This window comes from Erythranthe guttata, chromosome 6 (assembly GCF_056151865.1).
Source record: "Erythranthe guttata isolate IM_541 chromosome 6, IM_541, whole genome shotgun sequence".
NCBI classification, from domain to species: domain Eukaryota; kingdom Viridiplantae; phylum Streptophyta; class Magnoliopsida; order Lamiales; family Phrymaceae; genus Erythranthe; species Erythranthe guttata.
The window spans coordinates 4,262,758-4,282,960 of NC_142538.1; the positions used below are offsets into that span (position 1 = coordinate 4,262,758).

At 33.4% G+C, this 20,203-nt stretch overlaps 3 protein-coding genes across 5 annotated transcripts; 1 reads left to right on the top strand and 2 right to left on the bottom strand.

The window, feature by feature from the left end:
- Positions 1–25: 25 nt before the first annotated feature.
- On the bottom strand, positions 26–4,987 carry LOC105977666 (S-adenosyl-L-methionine-dependent methyltransferases superfamily protein). Its single transcript, XM_013003003.2, has 11 exons — positions 4,803–4,987; positions 4,590–4,668; positions 4,220–4,314; positions 3,641–3,712; positions 3,451–3,560; positions 2,830–2,952; positions 2,650–2,742; positions 2,360–2,428; positions 1,629–1,717; positions 1,418–1,515; positions 26–374 (listed from the first exon to the last, which is right to left on the bottom strand). The coding sequence occupies exons 1-11, from the start codon at positions 4,908–4,910 to the stop codon at positions 222–224; spliced, it is 1,089 nt and encodes a 362-aa protein (XP_012858457.1). The 5' UTR covers positions 4,911–4,987; the 3' UTR covers positions 26–221.
- A 545-nt stretch (positions 4,988–5,532) lies between these two features.
- Positions 5,533–7,120, top strand: LOC105977638 (3-oxoacyl-acyl-carrier synthase-like protein (Protein of unknown function DUF455)). Its single transcript, XM_013002969.2, has 4 exons — positions 5,533–5,883; positions 6,001–6,120; positions 6,210–6,440; positions 6,606–7,120. Exons 1-4 carry the CDS (start codon positions 5,698–5,700, stop codon positions 6,957–6,959), a joined length of 891 nt encoding a protein of 296 aa, XP_012858423.2. The 5' UTR covers positions 5,533–5,697; the 3' UTR covers positions 6,960–7,120.
- Positions 7,121–7,225: 105 nt separating this feature from the next.
- Positions 7,226–17,012, bottom strand: LTA3 (Dihydrolipoamide acetyltransferase, long form protein). Of its 3 annotated transcripts, none has more exons than XM_013002968.2 (23): positions 16,674–17,012; positions 15,559–15,600; positions 14,886–14,940; positions 14,773–14,806; positions 13,940–13,989; positions 13,811–13,855; positions 13,554–13,627; positions 12,538–12,607; positions 11,944–12,132; positions 11,783–11,827; positions 11,622–11,695; positions 11,234–11,303; positions 10,703–11,104; positions 9,698–9,758; positions 9,567–9,611; positions 9,404–9,487; positions 9,063–9,139; positions 8,918–8,980; positions 8,721–8,791; positions 8,560–8,620; positions 8,027–8,087; positions 7,855–7,935; positions 7,226–7,690 (listed from the first exon to the last, which is right to left on the bottom strand). In XM_013002968.2, exons 1-23 carry the CDS (start codon positions 16,772–16,774, stop codon positions 7,632–7,634), a joined length of 1,914 nt encoding a protein of 637 aa, XP_012858422.2. In that variant the 5' UTR covers positions 16,775–17,012; the 3' UTR covers positions 7,226–7,631. The 3 variants fall into 3 exon arrangements, with proteins under 3 accessions (XP_012858422.2, XP_012858421.2, XP_088675679.1); XM_013002967.2 differs by having other exon boundaries at positions 14,886–14,943; positions 16,674–16,933; XM_088819553.1 differs by having other exon boundaries at positions 14,886–15,046; positions 15,142–15,600; positions 16,674–16,873.
- Between the last annotated feature and the right edge of the window lie 3,191 nt (positions 17,013–20,203).

The window sequence follows — 20,203 nt, forward strand, 5'->3', positions numbered from 1 at the left end:
TCATTAATGCAGATCGTTAAAAAAATGTAACATAAAATGCACTACACCCCTCGAATCATTGCTTCAACATGATAAAATAAAGATTCTTTATGTACATGATAAAAACATATGTATGCTATCAGTGACTTCGATCCTCTATACGCTAGTTGTTTCTAAATTAAAAACAAAAAATAAGGTTACGAGTTTACAAAGGTTTGTGCATAGAACGTTCTTTTGCATATTCAAAGGGCGTCCGAAAAACGCAGCTCTGCTGGACCAGGACCTAATATTCCTTTCTGCTCACTAATCTTACCAAGATTCGAATTTGGTTCAGATTGCCCAATTTTGTCGTCCTCTTTCCGGACTTGCCTATCTCTCTGTGGCATCGGAGGAACCTGAATTGATAACCATCACACGTGATGTTAGTATATGATTCGTTATCCAATATTCTATAGAATCTCAACCGAGCAAGGTAATCGAAGATATAATCTTAATTAATCAAACTGATTCTACACTTGCCAAAGAGTTTCAGCATATATTCATCATTAACCCATCACACTAATTGAAAGATCGACAAATATGAAAGTTCGTTAATGTTTCACGAGTATCAATCACGTGTCGTTATGAGTCGGCAGACAATTAACTAGATTAATAGCCACGTGTATCAAACACATGTCATCATTCAAGAAAATACTTACCTTGTTTCACACCGTTCAAATTATTGCATTAATTACAAATACAGTTAAACCTCTATAAATTAATATAGTCTGAACTAGCAAACTTCTATTAATTTAGCGAGATATTAAATTATCGAACTAATAATTTAGTAGGTTTTTACCTACTCGGGACCAGAAGAAACTAGTATTTAAGCGATGTTATTAATATATCGAGGTTCTACTGTACAAGTTTTTCTTTCAACTTTCCAGCATTTACATCATATAATCTTTTAGAAATCACATTTTGTTCCTTTTCTTCACTCAATCACTATTTAAAGCTTCGTATTTTTATTTCACTTCCTTTTCTTCACTCAATTGTCATTTAAAGCTCCAGGCTTCTTGCCTAAATCGTAATAACAATTAACGAGCAGGCATGCATATACATGAACTTTCAAAACAGTAAGTTTTAATCTAGCCACAACAGAGGTAAGATAACCATACAGTCATCCTCAGCACGAAAACACTGCTCTATTTGAAGTCAAGTCCCAAAAGAACTGGATAATTCTTTATACTAGAAACCTCCAAGTGTTTCACGTGTAAGATAAACCTTATATTGAGAGTTAAAATATTTATCGGTGTGAAATTGTAAGTTCAGATAGAGAATTGGATCCAAGATAGCTGCTTTACTGTTAATCTCATGGCGTTTCCACTTTAAAAATGTTTTTAGTCTACGGTTTTAAATCCTAATTATTCCTTTACTACATTTTCCTTATTTCACTTGCCTCGTCGTGATTGTGGCCTCCATCTTCGTATAATGGGGTCATGAGAGGAGGGGCAATATCTGGATCTGGCTTCTGAAAGATGAACGTAGTATATAGACCTGCAATGCACAATAGATGACTTGATGTTAGTATCCGGAAAATTGAAAGAAAAATAAAATAAAATATCGTTTTTTTATTATGAAATAGTATGTATTATGAAGCAATGAATCACCTAAAACATCATATGATCTCGGAAGAAGTCGCCCTCGTTGATCCACAAGATTATGACCAGCATCCACGAGCATTCCTGCCAATTGTGCTCTTAAGAGACAAGTTAAGAAATGTCAGCGTTCCGATTATATGACAAATATAAGCATGAATAAAATAGTTCCAAAACAGGAGCCTCATTGTTTCTTTAGTGGTTTTTATCTGCCAAAGAATAAATTCTAAAAAAAGTAAAAAAGGATTTGTCCAATCAAGGTATACTTTAGATTCAGCATGTAATTCGGTTGCCAACTGTATGAGTTCACAAAAATAAAATTACAGATAATTCTTTATATAGTACAGAGGAAAAAAAAATGTAATGTGCAACCATATCAATTTCTATGCATGTAATGGACGATATATTATGTTACGTCTAAGTTGATTGAAGGTGATTTTATCATGTAATAATTGTGTGCTTACGGGAACTAATGAAAATTCGATGCATGAAAACTCATTGGGGAAGCAAAAACTAAGTTAGAAGGTTGATACTAATAAATCGAAATGGACTGACAGTAACCATAAATAGAGCAAAGCTTACGATCCTCAATCAATTTTGGAACAATGTAAAACACAGCTCCAACAAGGAAGCGATGATCTTTAAAAGGACGAAAATTGCAAATTAAAAGAATTATTTCACTACCTACAAAGTAATGGACACAGACAGGAAAACATAAAATGCAAAAATTGAAGAGAAATCACCTATTGTCGTCATAAAATTCAGTCAAGTTTTGTATCTCCACATGCTCAAGGCCAGCCTCTCTAGCCAACCTGCAGCACGTAATTCCAGAGTAATATTCATATTTATGAATGAAAATATTGGCTTGCAGTTGGACTATTATGTTTGTCTTATGCAGTGAAGCTTCATATGAAACTTAAGGAAACACACTATTTCATAACTGGAGATGTGTTTACACCAAAAAGAGCACTGAGAAAAGAATAAATAACTGGGATAGATGTGATACCACAAAATCGAAAAGAGAAAATATCACCTGAGCAGGCTTGGGAAATGGACTAGGTAATGAGTTTCAGCAGACATGTCACCGGCAAATTTTAGCTGGTACTTTTTACCAAAAAATGGGAACCTTGAAAATTTTGAATGTTAGGAAGATCATGCGAGAAGAAAATATGAAGAGAGAAAATGGAGAGAATGTATTATAGTTCGTGCATACTTCTCTTCCTCAACTTCAAAAGTAATCATGTAACTCTCTGATCTAATGCAGTTTGGAACAATGTTGGGCTTCATTCCTCCTGCCCTATTGTGGCATGCTTCGACATTTTTCTGGTACTTGGCCCTATAAATCCACGTGTTAGACTTTAGTTTAGGAAGCCACAAAAGGCTGAAGAAAAAAGCAAGCATCTCTCCACTACAAGTGAATAGCTTCAATTTTTCTGCAACGCCTTACTGGTAGAAAAACTACATATAAATTATAAATAGCTGAAATTATGGAGAGAATATGGGAAAACTTCATGTGCTATATTTAACACCTGCTAGAAAGCACTCAGTTAGCTAGCAGCATATGACATGTCTGAAAAAGGGTAATACAGGTAGATGCATAAGTATCTCAGGCACAAGAAATTGAATAATATTAATATGCAGGATTTGCAGATCAATATTCACTCTAAATGAAAACAGATATGTTACTGATCCTTTAAAGTCGATTATGTTGAAATTTAAGTCACAATAGTATCTAATGAAAATCAGAAACAGAAGGTCGTCCAACAAACAATACAAGGATTGCAATGCTGGGGAAAGGTAAATATGTCAACAAAAGAACAATGTAGCTTCATACCAGATAGTAGATGAGTCGGGAGTAATACCAAGAAAATATCCCCCCGGCTTCAGCAAAGTTGAGATGTTGGACAGCAGTCTCTTAACTTTCTCTTCAGTTTCAACGCATAACTGCCGGCAAAAATGGATAGAAAGTTTATATTGAATATTATCTTTTAGCACATTAAAGACTCATGGACGTATCTTCTTACCGGTAAATGCTGCATGCAGAAAACAATGTCAGCTTGGTTTTCCTTGTTTTTCCAATGCAAGTCGATGTCTTCCTGCAGAAGACATGGATCGGTGACAGAATGAAAAAAAATGGAACACAGCAAACAAGCCCAGAAAATAATATGCTGAAAATAGAGAACTAAAAGCTCAGTAATAATCACCTAGAATTCAAACCAGTTGAAATTAAAACAAAAGATCCTGGGAGCTGTTATTAAAACACTTCCCCACTGAAGGAGCTTCTCCAATTGATATGTATACCGGAAAAAAATCAGTGTACATTCTGTAAAATTCTTAAAAGTAGACAACAGCCCCTCCTTTTAACTTCTTTCGATAAGAAAGCAACCAAAATAAAGTCCTCCTAAAAAACGAAATTTCATCCTTCCCATTTTCAATGTAGTGTGTTTCTCTTCATTCTAGACTCGATTCAGTAATTTTTTCATACTGGCTGTGAGCAGTAAATTACTTAAAAATGCAGCGACCCATTCCAGATAGACAATTTAAGCGATCAACCTCAGTAACCACAGTAACTATAAGTGCATAAAGGGATTTAAAGAGCTCACAATGCAAGGATCAAATTCAAGAAACTCAGACGTGTAACCCTTGCGTCGACTCTCCCAAGCTTCTCGCACTTCACTTACTCCAGATGTCTCCACATCTGCACCATAAAATTCCATGCCCAATAATCAAAATTCACCCCATTTTCCACAATTCAACTTACAGGAATAAAAACGGAAAATATCACACAAGCTCATGTAATATAGATAGAGCAGTGACATCCTGACAAGACACAATTATAAAATCCATAAACCACTCCGTAACGATTCGTTCACTCCTTCAGAAATTTAGCAAAACAATGTACGCCACGTCGCCAACTCAAAAAAGGAAAGGAAAAAAAAACTATGAAATAAATGATAAGAAATCATTTATTACCAATGCCAATGTAGTGACCAATCTGAGCTTCATCCCACTTTTCCTCATCAGGTACTTTCCCACAGTACAAATCGCAAACCTAATCGAAAAATTCATTGATAATCACTCATAAAAAATAAGAAGATTCATGCAAAAAAGTACGAATAACAACACAAAAACAAAATCAAAAGTAAAAAAGAGGGGAAAAAACAATGAAGAAGAGAAAACGAATACGGTGGCGTAAGGGGAGACGAAGATGTTGATTAGGGCGGCTTTAACAAACTCGATTAGGCGGTGGTGGATCGACTCGGTGGGGCGGTGAGCTGTGAACGAATTCAGCATCGTCTCTTTGAAAAATCTCTAAAACCCCAAACACCGCACCAGAGAACTGATAATGGGAGGGAAATTTCAGGGGCGGGTCAAATATTACTAAAATATGCCATTAGATTTGGGTATTTATTGATCAGTCCCTCATGTTTATATAATTACGAACAAACCCCTCATGTTTGGATAATTACAACTACTCATCAACTGTGAATCTTCTTACACGTCCACCATTATGGTGTCAAATTCAACATAATCTTCTAGATTCCGTGGAATGTTCTATAATTTGTACTCATTTTGTGCAGAAATGCAATTTCTGATGCACCAAAATCTATTATATATACAAGCCAAAAAACACATTTTATGATCATCTTACTTCAAATGTGGAGCTCAAATGGGATACTAAATTGAGAATATTGTATATAATCTAGAAGATTTCACTAAACTTGACACCATAAGGGTGGACGTGTAAGAAGATTTATATTTGAGGGGTGGTTGTAATTATTCAAATAGGAGAAGATTGTTTCGTAATTTGACTATACCTTAGGGGTAGTTGTAATTTAACCTTCTTTTTTAATTAAAGGGCAAAAAATGCAAAATAAAAACAAAAGCGTGGTGCAAACATAAATAAAATAAAATATTGTGGACTAAAAGGTGCACTTTTTTTTTTCTTTTCTTTCGAGCATGCTTCAAGTCTGAACAACAAATTAGTTGTGAATTCTCTCCGATCAGTACTTGGTCTCTTCTTCTTCATCGTATCAATTCAAGAAAAGAAGTGAAAAGAAAACAAACAGAAGTTACAGAAATGGGCGAGATTGGAAACGAGACTTTGGTGGAAGCTGCGCTCAGAGTGCTGAACACAGCAGATCCATTCGAAAAAGCTCGGCTCGGCGATGAAGTTGCGGAGAAATGGCTGAAGGGAGATATCGTAATTCCCTACCACGCTTCTGCGGACACATCCGTACCCGGTCGCCCCGCCCGTCTCGCAAATGTATAGTTGAACGGAGCTCCGGTTTCATTTGCCCGCAAAGTGCTCGACGAAATGCCGGAACGAAAAAAAGTTTTGTTACAGATGGCTTGAAATAATATGCTGTAATTCTATTTGCAGGTGAAGCTGGTCTCCCCGAGTGAGATGCCGAAGCTCGGAAAGGCGGGGAGTTTGCAGAGTAGACGGGCTATTGTGCATAGTCTTGTCAACACTGAAAGCTGGGCTATTGACTTATCATGGGTACTTTTTGTTAGAATTGTGATAAATCTAACAATTTTGTTTTCACATGCTCTTAGTACAATTCTCTGGATTGTGTTTAATTAATACAGGATATAATTGCTCGATTCGGTAAGCAAGAGTCCATGCCAAGAGATTTTTTCACGGATTTCGTTAAAGTGGCCCAAGACGAAGGCCGACACTTCACCTTGCTTGCAGCACGGCTCGAGGAACTAGGATCTTCCTACGGAGCATTACCTGCGCACGCCGGTCTTTGGGATTCTGCTATTGCCACTTCGAAAGATTTGTTAGCACGTTTGGCAATCGAACATTGTGTTCACGAGGTATCCCTTTTGTTATCTATCTCATCACCAAAAAACAAAAAAGAATACTGCTAAACGAATAACGAGTTCTTTTCGAGTTTAATATCATTCATCGACATCTTTAACATTAATTGAACTTTCGATTATAGTTTCGTTTCAGTAATAAACAGCTATGTTTATTCTCAGGCTAGAGGGCTTGATGTGCTGCCAACAACTATATCACGTTTTCGGAACGGAGGTGATGAGAAAACGGCAGAGCTATTGGAGAAAGTTATTTATCCGGAAGAAATTACACATTGTGCCGCTGGAGTTAAGTGGTTTAAGTATATATATCTACGTTCGAAAAATCCCGCGTTGGATTCCGATTTTGAGGTATCTGAGGAAAGCGAAGCTGAAGTAATTCAGAAGTTTCATGAAACTGTGAGGGCTTTCTTTAGAGGGCCATTGAAGCCACCTTTCAACGAGGCAGCGAGAAAAACGGCTGGATTTGGACCTCAATGGTACGAACCTCTTGCTGTCAAAGCCTTCTCTACAGAATAAAGAGTCTTAACTGCCCAAATAGGGGGATTTTTTTGAATGATCAGAGCAACGTCTCTCCGGTTATTTAAGATATCGTTTTGTAGCAAATTTTGTATCGAGAATCTCATGTTTTTACAAATTGAAAATCAGTTATGAATATCTAAAATCAGATTTACTCTTCAGGATGTTTCAACTGCAACACTGATTAATAATTGAAAAATGGATAAATACTTTTTGAAAACCGTTTTAATGAAAAATCATAGACATAAAACGAGGGTGGCGATAAATTTACGTTTTCTCTAAATCGAGATATTAACACTTCAAACAAGAACGAGTGAGAGATCAATTTATTGGCAGAGAACAGACGAGATGAGTATCTCTCGTGTTCGTCATTTTATTTTATTTTTACAGGAGAAAAGAAACAAGCAAGATCACGATTGATCTTTGTAGTCGAACAAAAAAAAACTCAGGGAGCAATTTATGCCGAAATATGTGCAAAGTCTAACGTATGTGTGTGCTTTGCCCCAAAAAATGGAACTTAATCAGTCAAAAATTAGTATGGGAAGGTAAATTGCACAACAGAAGAATCAGCACCGAGCTCTAGGAGAAGAGAAGATCAATCTAGACCATTTCTGAAATTCCAGCTTATGATCTACGAAATTTCCTACGGCAGTGAAAATAACTTATATGCCATCACAAAAGTAGCCTCTTAATATCACTGAAATTTGAGCGTAAAGCTTCCATAAAGGTGCCTGCAAAACAGATTCATGTAATGCCGTCACATTCAAGAACAAATACGGTAAAGGTGAAACGGCCATACTAATTTAAGCAAGAAACAAAGGAACAACTACTATCTCTACACGACTCGTTGAGATAAGATGAAATCAGTTTTTCAAAAAAAAAATGTATTAAATACCTCCAACTTTTCCGTCAAAAACGCGATGGTCGGCAGACAATGTTAAGTGCATCTTTGTAACAACAGCAGGCTTCTCGGTCCCTGGAAATGAACAATATCCAAGTTAAAGATTATCATAAGGGTAGAGTGCCGGAATCTTTGCATTGAACAAGAACGTGCATCGATGTATTACCATCGTCTGCAATAACGGGTTCAACAACTTGATTGCCTCGACCAACAGCAAGAATACCAGCCTTCAAGAAAGAAATGGCCAAATTATCAGATATATAATGCACATCTAGAGTAGATATGAAGGCACTATACAGTCAGGATGATTTTCCTTTTCCCCAAAACTGTAGAGCTAGTTAAAGACATATTTTCGGACTGTAGATACCAAGTTCAGGTAAACATAAATATCATTAGATATATTATGCAAATCCACAGTAGATCCCAAGACCTTATAAAGTCAAAATATTTATTTTCCCGAAAACTAGACAAGCTAGCTGACGTAAGACTGATGTTATTTTGGGCCTGTAGAGACCAAGTTCAAGTAGACGTCCTTCTTGAGCCAGAAATATCTTGGCCCATGGGGCTGCGAGCTTGTATATTCATATATAAATTGCATTTTGCCAGTATGTTAATATATCAATTATGTTTGTGTGTGTGCGCACGCACGCCCGCACAAACACAAACACACATAAAGAGAGGGTAAGTGAGAGAGAGAACCTGGGGTGGGTTTATAATTGCACAAAAATGATCCACAGGAAACATTCCCAAGTTTGAGATGCTGCATGGAGGAGAAACGTTGACGGTTCAGCAAAAGAAATAAAAAATGGCTGATGCATTATGTTAATGTAATGACCAAATTAAGTGTAATATGAAGTCACCTGAAAGTGCCGCCTTGGAATTCATTTGGCTTAAGCTTTCCAACCCGTGCTTTTTCAGCGAGTTCCTTAACCTTTGGAAACAGCAAAAATGGAAAGAGGATAAAACATGTGATCTCTAGTAGATGAAATCCTAAAACTAAATGGAACATAAAATGACCATAAGACAATCTAAAAAGAAAATATGTTCCGGTGTGCACCTCTAAGGAAATTGATGATATAGACTTCTGATCCGCATTCCTAATTATCGGAGTCATCAAGCCCTGAAATTGACAGAAAATGGTGAGTGTCCTGAGGGCAAGGCATTTAATTGTTGAAACATAAAAGTGATATCTCACAGAATACCTTCTCTGTAGCCACTGCAATAGATATGTCCACCGAATCGCATAAGACTATCTCATCGGTTTTGGCATCCCAATAAGCTGCATAATTAGCAATATTCAGCACGTAATGGAAGAGTTCATAGAAAGCAACATTCAATATAAACAAAACAACTTATTTAATCAATCTCATGTAAAAAGTTTTGTGCCAGCTATTAAGAAACAAGAAACTTATACTCAGCAAGCTGAATACAAGAAGATGAGTCGAATTTTTCTTTTTATTTTTTCTCACTCTTCCCGTTGATCGCTCATCTTCCTTGTAAAGAATAAAAATTAGAAGCAGGTATAAACACAATTAACTCTTACCATTTGCTTCTGGTACATTTCTCAATGCAACAGCAACCGCTTTAATCACAATATCATTTACGGAGACTTTAACATCATACTTCGCTGCGAAGCAAAATAAATGAGATCTTATGATAGTGCTCTTCACTTTAAAGACCAATAGATTAGAGATCAAACTCCCTACCTTTTAGTTCCTTTCTGAATGAGAGAAGAGGATCCAGTACAACATCTAGTACAATCCATTGAAAATAAGTATCAAATGTGTACCATAAATATGTAATGCTAAAAGGGAAAATATCAACAAATGTTTGAAACCTGTTGATAAATATAAATGAGGTATGGATTGCTTGGATTCCAATAACCGTGCTGCTATTACCTACAAAGATTCGACAAAACAATCCTCATATCATCATCAGAAGAAAGGTTAACAATTTTCATTTTACAGAAGAAATGGAGGGGCAGTCTACGGCTCATCGCTCATGTTCAGCGATGGTGTTCGGGGAAAGCATAAGAAAATAAGATTATTTAAGCTAAGTGTGACAGCTACAAAATGGAGAATTTATAATGAACCAAACTTAGTATATATCCGCAGAATACTTGTTTCTTGACAATCTATCCAAAGAGTAAAGCATTAACAAATCTCTTGTGACTGTGGCTTTCGTATCTTCTTAAAATGGGGGGGGCATATAAGCATTATAGAAGATTTCTGTTAACTAGTGATTCTACTGAAGGTAGTAAAATGTCAAACGATTAGATACAGAAAGAGCTAACATCTTTTCCGTGGTGAAAAATGATGCAAAATTTGTTGGTACCAAGGATCATGGTTAGTATAATACGTTTTTGCTCTTTTGTAGCATGAAATCAAATAGCAACTTCTTCCATAATTGTCTAGAGAAGAGACAAGCATATTACCAGAGTGACATTATATTCACAATGCTTCTTAGACTAATAATTTCTTTCGTCAAAACCATCAAAAATTCTTCTTGATTCATCCATATACTTCACATTACCACACATTACATTCAATTACAACAGGATGACTCCTACTTTATCGTGCAATCATCTTCACAAGTTATTAAATTTTGAACTTTTTGATCTAAAAACTCAACAAGCTTCCATTCATTCACTCAAATTAGTAATTGTTACTCCTCTCTGGTGAAAACTAGAAAAGATTAACGCGGGTTAGTTTCTTCCATAATAACAATAGTCATAAGCTATAAAACTCTGCAACTGAAATTTACTTAGAATCCATAACCTAAATGTAAAGGAACTCAATTCAAAAGTATTCACAAATTACTCAACATTTAACTTCTTAAGTACCTTGCGAATTTGACTATTTGGCAGATCTTCATAAGAACCTGTCTCCTGTACAGTGGATTTTGATACCATTTGCCCGGAAGAAGAAGTTTGAGAGTGGACTGGAGGTGACGACAAAATTTTCTCTTGCTGACCCGAGACTTTGACAGATCCTTTTCCAGACTTAATGGCAGCTAAAACATCCCCTTTTAGCAAAGTGCCACGGGGTCCAGATGATGTTAATGATGATGCATCTAACCCGTGTTCTGAAATTAGCAACTTTGCAGCAGGACTAATTCGACTAAAACTTATTTTCTGAGTTTTAACATCCTTTGAAGTATTTTGCGAGACAGGCCTTTCATCTTTCACAGTCAGATCACCAGTAACAGATGCTTTAATAGCTTCAAGGTCACTAGCATCCTCAACCTATGAAAGATATAAATCCACAAATATGATCTCGCTAATGACGTGTAATCAACAACATGAGATACTGTTCTTTTTCTTTTAGTGATGAAAGATGTGGTTCCATTACAAGTTTATTTATTATGAACTCACAGTTATTGCAATGGGCTGGCCCACAGCCACCTCTTTTGATCCTTCTGGAGCCAAAATTTTGGCCAAGAACCTGCATTCAACAAGCCAAACTATATTCAAAAACAATTTTTTTTAAGTAGGAAGTACAGCATTCATGAACTACGGTGCAAATAAAATATTTAAAACCATTGTAGTTTAAGTTCAATCAATATACTACATTAATAATCACAAACCCCTCCTCTTCCAACACCCCCCCACTCCACCAGTAAGACTTGATTTGTTGTTTTGAACATATTGTTTAAGATTGTCGTGTTGGTATTTTTATAAGACTTATATGGCCAATGAATCGCAGAAAGTCTGAATATCCTAAATTTCTAAATAATTCAAGAATAAAGTTGAAATTTATTACCCTTCTTCGAGACTTTCAAATTCCAGCGTTGCTTTATCAGTTTCAATTTCACAAATAACATCACCAACCTCAATCTGCAACAAGCAAAGTGAAAATATGTTGTCAATCACTAGTAAGTATTATACACAGAGAATCTTAATTGTTCATAATAATTGTATGACCTTGTCGCCTTCTTTTTTCAGCCACTTCGCAATATTACCCTGGTTCTGTGGATTGAAAGAGAAAAAGGCAGAGAAAGGAACACATTTCAGCAGTAAACAAAAGATTGGAAAAAAGTACTACAGGAAACATCTTCGAAACTCAAAGCAGGAGCTGGTCTGACCATAGTTGGTGATAGTGCTGGCATGTTAAGCACAATGTGAGGAGGAAGTTCGGATGTGCCGATATTCACAGAACTCGATTCCTGTATACTTTCTCCTTGTTTTAGGGTTTGTTCACTGGATGGTTTCTCTTCGGCTTCTGACCCACTAATGGTTGCAGGAATATTGACTATATCATCTTGATCCTCTACCTAGGTAACAAAATCAAAATCAGTGGCCACATCATACCGGATGATGCTAATAACATCAAACAGATATATCGTCTCTTAAGAAAGAAAAATAATAAAGATGAGTATGGAAAAGTATTCTTCTACAACCACCATCTTCATCAGAACAAGCTTGGCAGAAAAACTCAAAAAATTATTGATCACGTGAACTGATGTATCAGGAATTAATTTAGCTTTATGATTTAACTTTTGAGATGGGGATAAGGTTTTGTTCACTGGAATTGAGTTCTAGTATTCTCAAACGAAGAACTCAAACAAACTCAGGATATGTAATGATACATTTAAAATTTTAAATAGCCTAGATTCTATCTGCAGAACATAAAGGGGAACAAAAAAGAGAGAGAATAATATAAGTCTAGGGTACGTAACTGTAATTGCTATAGGCTGTCCGACAGGTACATCTTTTGAACCTTCAGGCACCAGTATCTTAGCCAGAAACCTGCATATTATGTTCAAGGGGAACTAAATAAGCTATCAGATAGACAGCATGAGTATTTTTTTGGTACTGAGGTATTTGAGGTAATACCCAAGAATCAAGAAGAACATCAAAACACCTACAACCCAACAACAATAGCAATCAAGTAACACCCGACGAAGAATCTAAATTTAAGACATGCGGACAACTAATCTATGCAATTGGGAAGCTATAGTGAAAAAACTAAACTAAATCAACACACTCAATTTAAGTAGCACTATGAACATAAAACATACAGATAACTAAACAAAAGCAAAGGTAGTTAAAAAGAAAAAAAATGGCACAAAAAGATTTGTAAAGTAATGGCATAAATTAATGTATAGCGGACTTCTCAATTTACAATATTGATCCATCATTTTATATTATAAGGTTATTTACACTTTACTCCTGTCTACTTTAGTTAAATCTCATTTGACCCTCTTGTGCTCTCATTTCTCAATTTATCTCGCTTTACCCACTATACTCTCATTGTTTCGACCACCCCCCCCCCCCCCCCCCACCCAAAAAAAAAGACCAAAAAAATCAAAGAATTACCAAATTGTCCTTGCATATATTTTAATGGCTAAGTTTGTTATTTTAGAGTACTTTTAAGTAATTTAACTATAAATAGTAGGTAATCCCAATTTACTTATTATTTAAGAGTATCGAGTGTAAGTGAGACAATAGAAGTACAAAGGGATAAAGTGAGACATAATGAGAGCAAGAGGGTAAAATGAGACTAAATAAGAGTAGAGGGTAAAGCGCAATTAACTATAATATGAATGCTCGTCATCTTAATATTTGAGACAAAGTGTTACTAGTTGATCTGAGAAAATTTCAAAACAATATACTTGACAAGTTTTTTATCCAATAATATATGCGCATTCATGAAATAGCAACAAGCGACAACATATTGAAATCCAGAATTTACCCTTCTTCAAGACATTCAAACTCCAGGGTAGCTTTGTCAGTCTCTATTTCACAAATCACATCCCCCACTTCAATCTGTTGAATCCAGAAACAGAAAGAAAAAAAAAAAAGATCACATAAACTTAGTTTCTTGATAAATCATCTACATTCTCCATTAATTTATTTATGTATTGAACTCATCAAATATTTCTCTGCAGATACAGCTGAATGAAATTTTAGATGAGGAAATCTATAAACGACCTAGTAAATGGAACTGACCTTATCTCCCTCCTTCTTTCTCCACTTGGCGATGTTGCCTTGATTCTGTAAGTAATCAAAAAGCACATTATAAATCTCAAAGACTGAGCTAGAATGGTTTTCGTATATACATCCATATAATCATGTTACCATTGTAGGTGACAAAGCTGGCATTTGAAGTACTGTATGCTCAGGAAGACCTGCAATAATATCAAAGCTTGATAATAATACTCAAGTCCAATAAACCATCAGTAAGCAAATTAACGTGTTCTCATCTATGTTTCTCAGAATACTCATACTACAGGTTTAAGGGTTGATACTCGCAATGGTAACTTTTAGCAGAAGTATCTGGAGAATGAAGCTCCGTTTGGATATAACAGAAACTTCTCTCCTAATGTTTCTTCGCCACTAGTCTAATACAAATCTCTTGAGGTGAAGGTAGTTGATAAAGGTAATATTACTAATCTCTATCAGCAGCCTTTCAGACTTATACTCTCCATCACCATGACGTTCTCTAACCTCCCAATGATTTGTTTTCGAAGTCTTACACAATCTGTATCTGTGATAGAAAAATCAACTCCACTGGAGAGAATTACAATACTGTATGCCTAAAGTCAACAGATAAGTTCAACCACCTGTAATAATCTTTCGTGACAAATAAGGGGCCATATATATAAAAGTGCAAGAGCAGATAGAAAAGCAGCTAACGTTTCCCATTTTCGGTTACGACATTGATGTCAAAGCTATCTCTATGGGTTTTTAGTAGTTCAAGGTTATTAAATAATCTTTTTCAAAAAGTATATTTGAATAATTATTTGAATTGGCTCTACAATATTAGACATGAAAATATAGGACAACCGTAAGTAGGACAGAAACTATTAGATGGGTGGAGACATAAACTGGTGAAGAAAATTCAGTTAAGTGCCAGTTCATCAAGTTGACACTCCAAAAATTCAGAGATAAATTTGTGAAATGAATTGTACCTGCAGATGAATAGTTGCGAACACCAATTCGAAACTGCAAAACACATATAACTATAGTTAGAAAAAGAATTTAACGGTTAAAATTAAATCATCAAAGCAATGCTGTCACCAACCTTAATCTTAGAGGAATCATTACGAACACCATTGACGAAAGAAGTAGATGTTGGCCTGCTGAATTTCATCATGAGTTAATGGAAAAGATAATACTGACCAGTGGTTATACATGCTCAGTTAATTTGATCAAAATACCCCAAACAAAGCTCCTGATGGTAGTCTGTAGCACTCAGAGGCCATGACGTAAGAACGCAGTAAAGGAAAACATTTTTTTAAAAAATGTGTACTAATGTAACTTGCAATGTAAGCTGATACCTCTGAGTTACATGGCTCAGTTGTCAGGCTAGATGAATATCAAGAAATGCAGAAGAATTGCACAATCAGACAAAATGGGTGCTATCGTGTAGCTTTGGTTTTGGCCAAGTATGGAATTGAACTTTTAACATCCACCGGAGGGGTGTTTAAGGCAAAATGCCCCTCTATATTTTCACAAAGAAGAAACGTGCAACCGACAAACAGCACTAAAAAAATTGTCAAATTATAATAGAGAGCGAAAACAAAACTAGGCATGTCAAGTTTTCTGCACTGAAAGGCAACTGAAAAAAGTGACTCATATGACTACTGGCTAAGCAATTAGATGTTATACATTATCCTCTACTTAATGTTATATTAACGTAACAATATACAAACAATGTGAACTCGAAGATGTCAGTTGTGAAAGCCAAGACTAACCTTAATAATGATTCTGCAACATCAGTACTAGAGTTTAGCCCCCTGGAAGTGAAGTAATATATTAACAATAAGATGAGAAACAAGAAAGTAAACAGATCTATAAGATTATAACTTCTAAAATGCATATAACAAACATGAAGATGATCGTAATGACGGTCACAATAAGCAGTCTCCATTTAAAGTACTTTATTAACAAAAAGAGTCCCAATTTATACTATGTACGACAACAGCTCAGAAAATGACTGATTTACAGAGAATATATTACATGTATTATTGTATTATAATAATGCATTAACACCAAAAAAAACTGACTTGCCCAACTAATAACCTATTCGTGAGTGTGCCAACCAACAAATAAACCAATACGAAGTTTACCAGCATTTCAGCGTGTTTACAAGTAACTAGGAGTAGAGCAAACTGGCATCTTAAAGTCCATGAACAAAAGGTACTAGGTTCTCTTTCTGTGGCATAGCAATGAATTGTTGGAAAATAGACCGAGTGCATTTAGATCGATATAATATTTAGGAATTACAAACCCGCAAGTCAAAGTTCATACACATCTATGATGGGCTTGAAGCACATCAATTAGAACCTGTATTTTCTAGTACACAAAGCAGATATCAAAGTTCTTCACTTCTTAGATTTTCTAGAATAAACCATCTTATGATTTCGGAGATCAGTATTTCTCACTCTAAATCACTCTCCCTTTTCCACATTTCACAGTACATGATCAAAATTGTTAAGGTACAACTTAGATACCTTCACTTTATCGGCTTAGGTATCGTAAATAAGCTGGAAATAAAAACCCTCGATAAGATAGAAATAATCATCTCGATGCTCAAAAATACCGGGAAAATCCATTTTAGTACCAGAGAAATGATGAATAAAACAACTTGTGCATCTACAATCAAAAAAATTACCTCCAAAAAAAAAACCTATATGATCTCTACACATGTCCTATATTAATCAAACTAAAAAACAATCCGCATTTGACCACTCCATGAATCAATGAATCTCTTCCGAAACTACTTCCACTCAAATCCAAATCAAAGTTCACGAACTCAACGAAATAATCAGATTAAATTGATCCATTTCGAATAAAAAAAAAATATTACCGATTGAGGGATGGGCGAGTAGATGCGGAGGAGAGAAATCGAGCTTTGATTAGCAACGGAGCTCGGCAGATCACCGGATGCCGGAGCCTCGACAAAGCCATTGATAATTCGCTATAATTTTTCACCTTTCTTTCACTTCTCTTTTTTTTTTTTATTGTAAAGAAAAATGAAAAACAAATTGTAGTAGTAGTGCAGAGAACGGAAAGATGAATATTTTTTTTTTATTATTATTTATAATTTTTTTTCCTATTTATGTAATTAATTAATCAAATGATTTAGGTTGGGCTTTTTGTCTTTTCAAGTGATGGCGGGCTGTTGTGGCCTTTTCACCTACGAGATTGATGATTGGATGGCTCTCTGTTTTGACTATACAAGTCACGTTTTGCTATGTTTCTTGAATTTCATACAATTATATTATTAATTAATTAATACATATCTTATCTTATATATAAAAGAAAGAAACGCTAGGGCAACCCTAAGAAACCCTAATGTCATATTTGTAATTGTTTTTCATTTTTTATCAAATTTTTATCTCCTTAATATTATTTTAAATATTATTTTCGAATTTTATCATATTTGTATCCCCTAAATATTATTTTAAATATTATTTTTTATTTTTATCAGATTTTTGTCTCCTTAATATTATTTTTTATTTTTATCAAATTTTTATCTCCTAAATATTATTATAAATAATATTTTTTTAATTTTATCAATTTTATATCTCCTAACTATAATTTTAAATATAATTTTCAAATTTTAGCAGATTTTTATCTCCTAAATATTATTTTCGAATTTTATCAAAGTTATATCTCCTAAATAATATTTTTAAATATTTTTTTCGAGTTTTATCATGTTTTTATTAGTTTTTTATCTCCTAAATATTAATTTTGTTTTTTATTAGATTATTGTCTCATAAACATTATTTTTGATTTTTATCAAATTTTTATCTCTTAAATATTATTTTAAATAATAATTTTGATTTTAATCATATTTTATCTCCTAAATATTATTCTAATTATTATTTTCGTATTTTATCAATTTTTATCTCATTAACATTATTTGAAATATTATTTTCGATTTTTATCCAATTTTTATCTTCTAACTATTATTTTAAATTTTATTTTCGATTTTTATCAGATTTTTATCTCCTAAATATTATTTTTTGATTTTTTTTCTTATATATAAAAGAAAGAAACGCTAGGGCAACCCTAAGAAACCCTAATGTCATATTTGTGATTGTTTTTCATTTTTTATCAAATTTTTATCTCCTTAATATTATTTTAAATATTATTTTCGAATTTTATCATATTTGTATCCCCTAAATATTATTTTAAATATTATTTTTTATTTTTATCAGATTTTTGTCTCCTTAATATTATTTTTTATTTTTATCAAATTTTTATCTCCTAAATATTATTATAAATAATATTTTTTTAATTTTATCAATTTTATATCTCCTAACTATAATTTTAAATATAATTTTCAAATTTTAGCAGATTTTTATCTCCTAAATATTATTTTCGAATTTTATCAAAGTTATATCTCCTAAATAATATTTTTAAATATTTTTTTCGAGTTTTATCATGTTTTTATTAGTTTTTTATCTCCTAAATATTAATTTTGTTTTTTATTAGATTATTGTCTCCTAAACATTATTTTCGATTTTTATCAAATTTTTATCTCTTAAATATTATTTTAAATAATAATTTTGATTTTAATCATATTTTATCTCCTAAATATTATTCTAATTATTATTTTCGTATTTTATCAATTTTTATCTCATTAACATTATTTGAAATATTATTTTCGATTTTTATCCAATTTTTATCTTCTAACTATTATTTTAAATTTTATTTTCGATTTTTATCAGATTTTTATCTCCTAAATATTATTTTTTGATTTTTTTATCAAATTTTTATCTCCTAAATATTATTTTAAATATTATTATCGATTTTCATCAAATTCTCCTAGATATTATTTATAATAATCTGATTTTCGATTTTTACAGAAAAGGGTAAATAAATCTGATTTTCATCCCTAGCGAATTTTGTGACATCGTTTTACATAATGTCTGCAACATTTGAATTTTATTTCTTCCCTACCTAAGGCTTCTTCTTTTGGTAACCCGACTTTAGATTTTGTTTTTTATCTTCTTCATCCTATTGACTGTGTGGCAATTAGTTTACATCTTTTTCCATCATGGCTTATAGGTAATTTCATTTTGTTAAATTATGTGTTTCATTAATTTATACCAAAGTTTTCAAATTTTATGTATAGCAATTATTCCATTTTATATGTTATTGGACATGTTATTGAAATGGATGATTTGAGAGAATTAACCAAAAATGGGCGGGGCCACAAGCTATTGGAAGTCGACCTTCTAGACTTATTGTTTGTATGCGATATTTAATTTATTGTTTATATTTATTTTTGTTTCTTAATTTTCCAATTGTTAATTCCAGTGGCAAAAAAGCCTGAAAATGAGGCAGTGGAGAAGGGGTTAGTTCCGATGCAAGATGTATAGATGGCCTTTTATGTTGTCGATAGTTTAGTTTTGATTATGTTAACTAAGTTATTAAATCTAATTACTTTTAAGCTCAACATGAAAGACATAGTTGATGATTTTATTCCTGGTTCAAATTTTCAATCTACTGGTATTAGCTGATTCAATTCATTTGGAAAATTATTCAACAGTAAAGTTATTTTTTTTTTTGTGTGTAGTATACTTAATGATGTTCCAGTATAATAGAATTTTGATCATACGATACATCAAACGTTTGTTTATATTCTTACAACATCAAAACAATGCAATTTGTTGTCCCGTGCATCGCACGGGTACAATTACTAGTATATAAAAGAAAGAAACACTGGGCAACTCTAACAAGACCCCAATGATATTTCTGTAAATATTTATTTTTAATATTTGTTTCTCTACTAATTTCTAACTCTAATTTTTAACAATTATTATTAAAATTGAAACTAAACAGTGAAGAATCCTATCCTAATGGTTAAATCTTAATCTATATATTTGGATTATAAATCTCAATATGTAAAATTTTAAAAAAATTAATGTTAAATAAAATATGAATAATACTATGTTATTAAATTTTACCATGTTAGTGTACTATATTTTCTTATTTTGTATTAAATTGATTATTTTTTTTTTCACTTTTGAAAATAATATCTTGTGCATTGCACGAGGAAAAAATGCTAGTATGACATAATATTTAAAATTACTCAATACAAAATCATAAATTCAATTATGTAAAACTGTTATATTATTTTATCTATTTAAAAGTATATAACCAGAAATTACATAAATTTATGGACACATGCACTCCGCCCCAAATTACAATTTTCGGCGTATTTTTTTTACCAAAATTGCCATTAATCAGTGCAATTGAAGGACATTTGCGTCATTTGAGGGATGGATCACCACCGTACCAGGTGCTAACTGAAGAAGAGATTGAAGGTCTTCACAATGGTTTTCACAATTTTGGGACCGCAATAGCCACATTTTGATTGGTAAG

What these genes read in the sequence shown, in the direction of transcription:
- LTA3 (XM_013002967.2), bottom strand. Translation starts at nt 16,774, where the DNA reads ATGGCTTTGTCGAGGCTCCGGCATCCGGTGATCTGCCGAGCTCCGTTG. An exon ending in ATGATTCCTCTAAGATTAAG is followed by an intron (nt 14,807 to 14,885) that starts GTTGGTGACAGC and finishes TGTGTTTTGCAG; the next exon opens with TTTCGAATTGGTGTTCGCAA. An exon ending in AAATGTACCAGAAGCAAATG is followed by an intron (nt 9,140 to 9,403) that starts GTAAGAGTTAAT and finishes CTAATTATGCAG; the next exon opens with CTTATTGGGATGCCAAAACC.
- LOC105977666 (XM_013003003.2), bottom strand. Translation starts at nt 4,910, where the DNA reads ATGCTGAATTCGTTCACAGCTCACCGCCCCACCGAGTCGATCCACCAC. An exon ending in TCTGCATGCAGCATTTACCG is followed by an intron (nt 3,561 to 3,640) that starts GTAAGAAGATAC and finishes TTTTGCCGGCAG; the next exon opens with TTATGCGTTGAAACTGAAGA. An exon ending in GAGATCATATGATGTTTTAG is followed by an intron (nt 1,516 to 1,628) that starts GTGATTCATTGC and finishes TGTGCATTGCAG; the next exon opens with GTCTATATACTACGTTCATC.
- LOC105977638 (XM_013002969.2), top strand. Translation starts at nt 5,698, where the DNA reads ATGGGCGAGATTGGAAACGAGACTTTGGTGGAAGCTGCGCTCAGAGTG. An exon ending in GCCCCGCCCGTCTCGCAAAT is followed by an intron (nt 5,884 to 6,000) that starts GTATAGTTGAAC and finishes TTCTATTTGCAG; the next exon opens with GTGAAGCTGGTCTCCCCGAG. An exon ending in TCGAACATTGTGTTCACGAG is followed by an intron (nt 6,441 to 6,605) that starts GTATCCCTTTTG and finishes GTTTATTCTCAG; the next exon opens with GCTAGAGGGCTTGATGTGCT.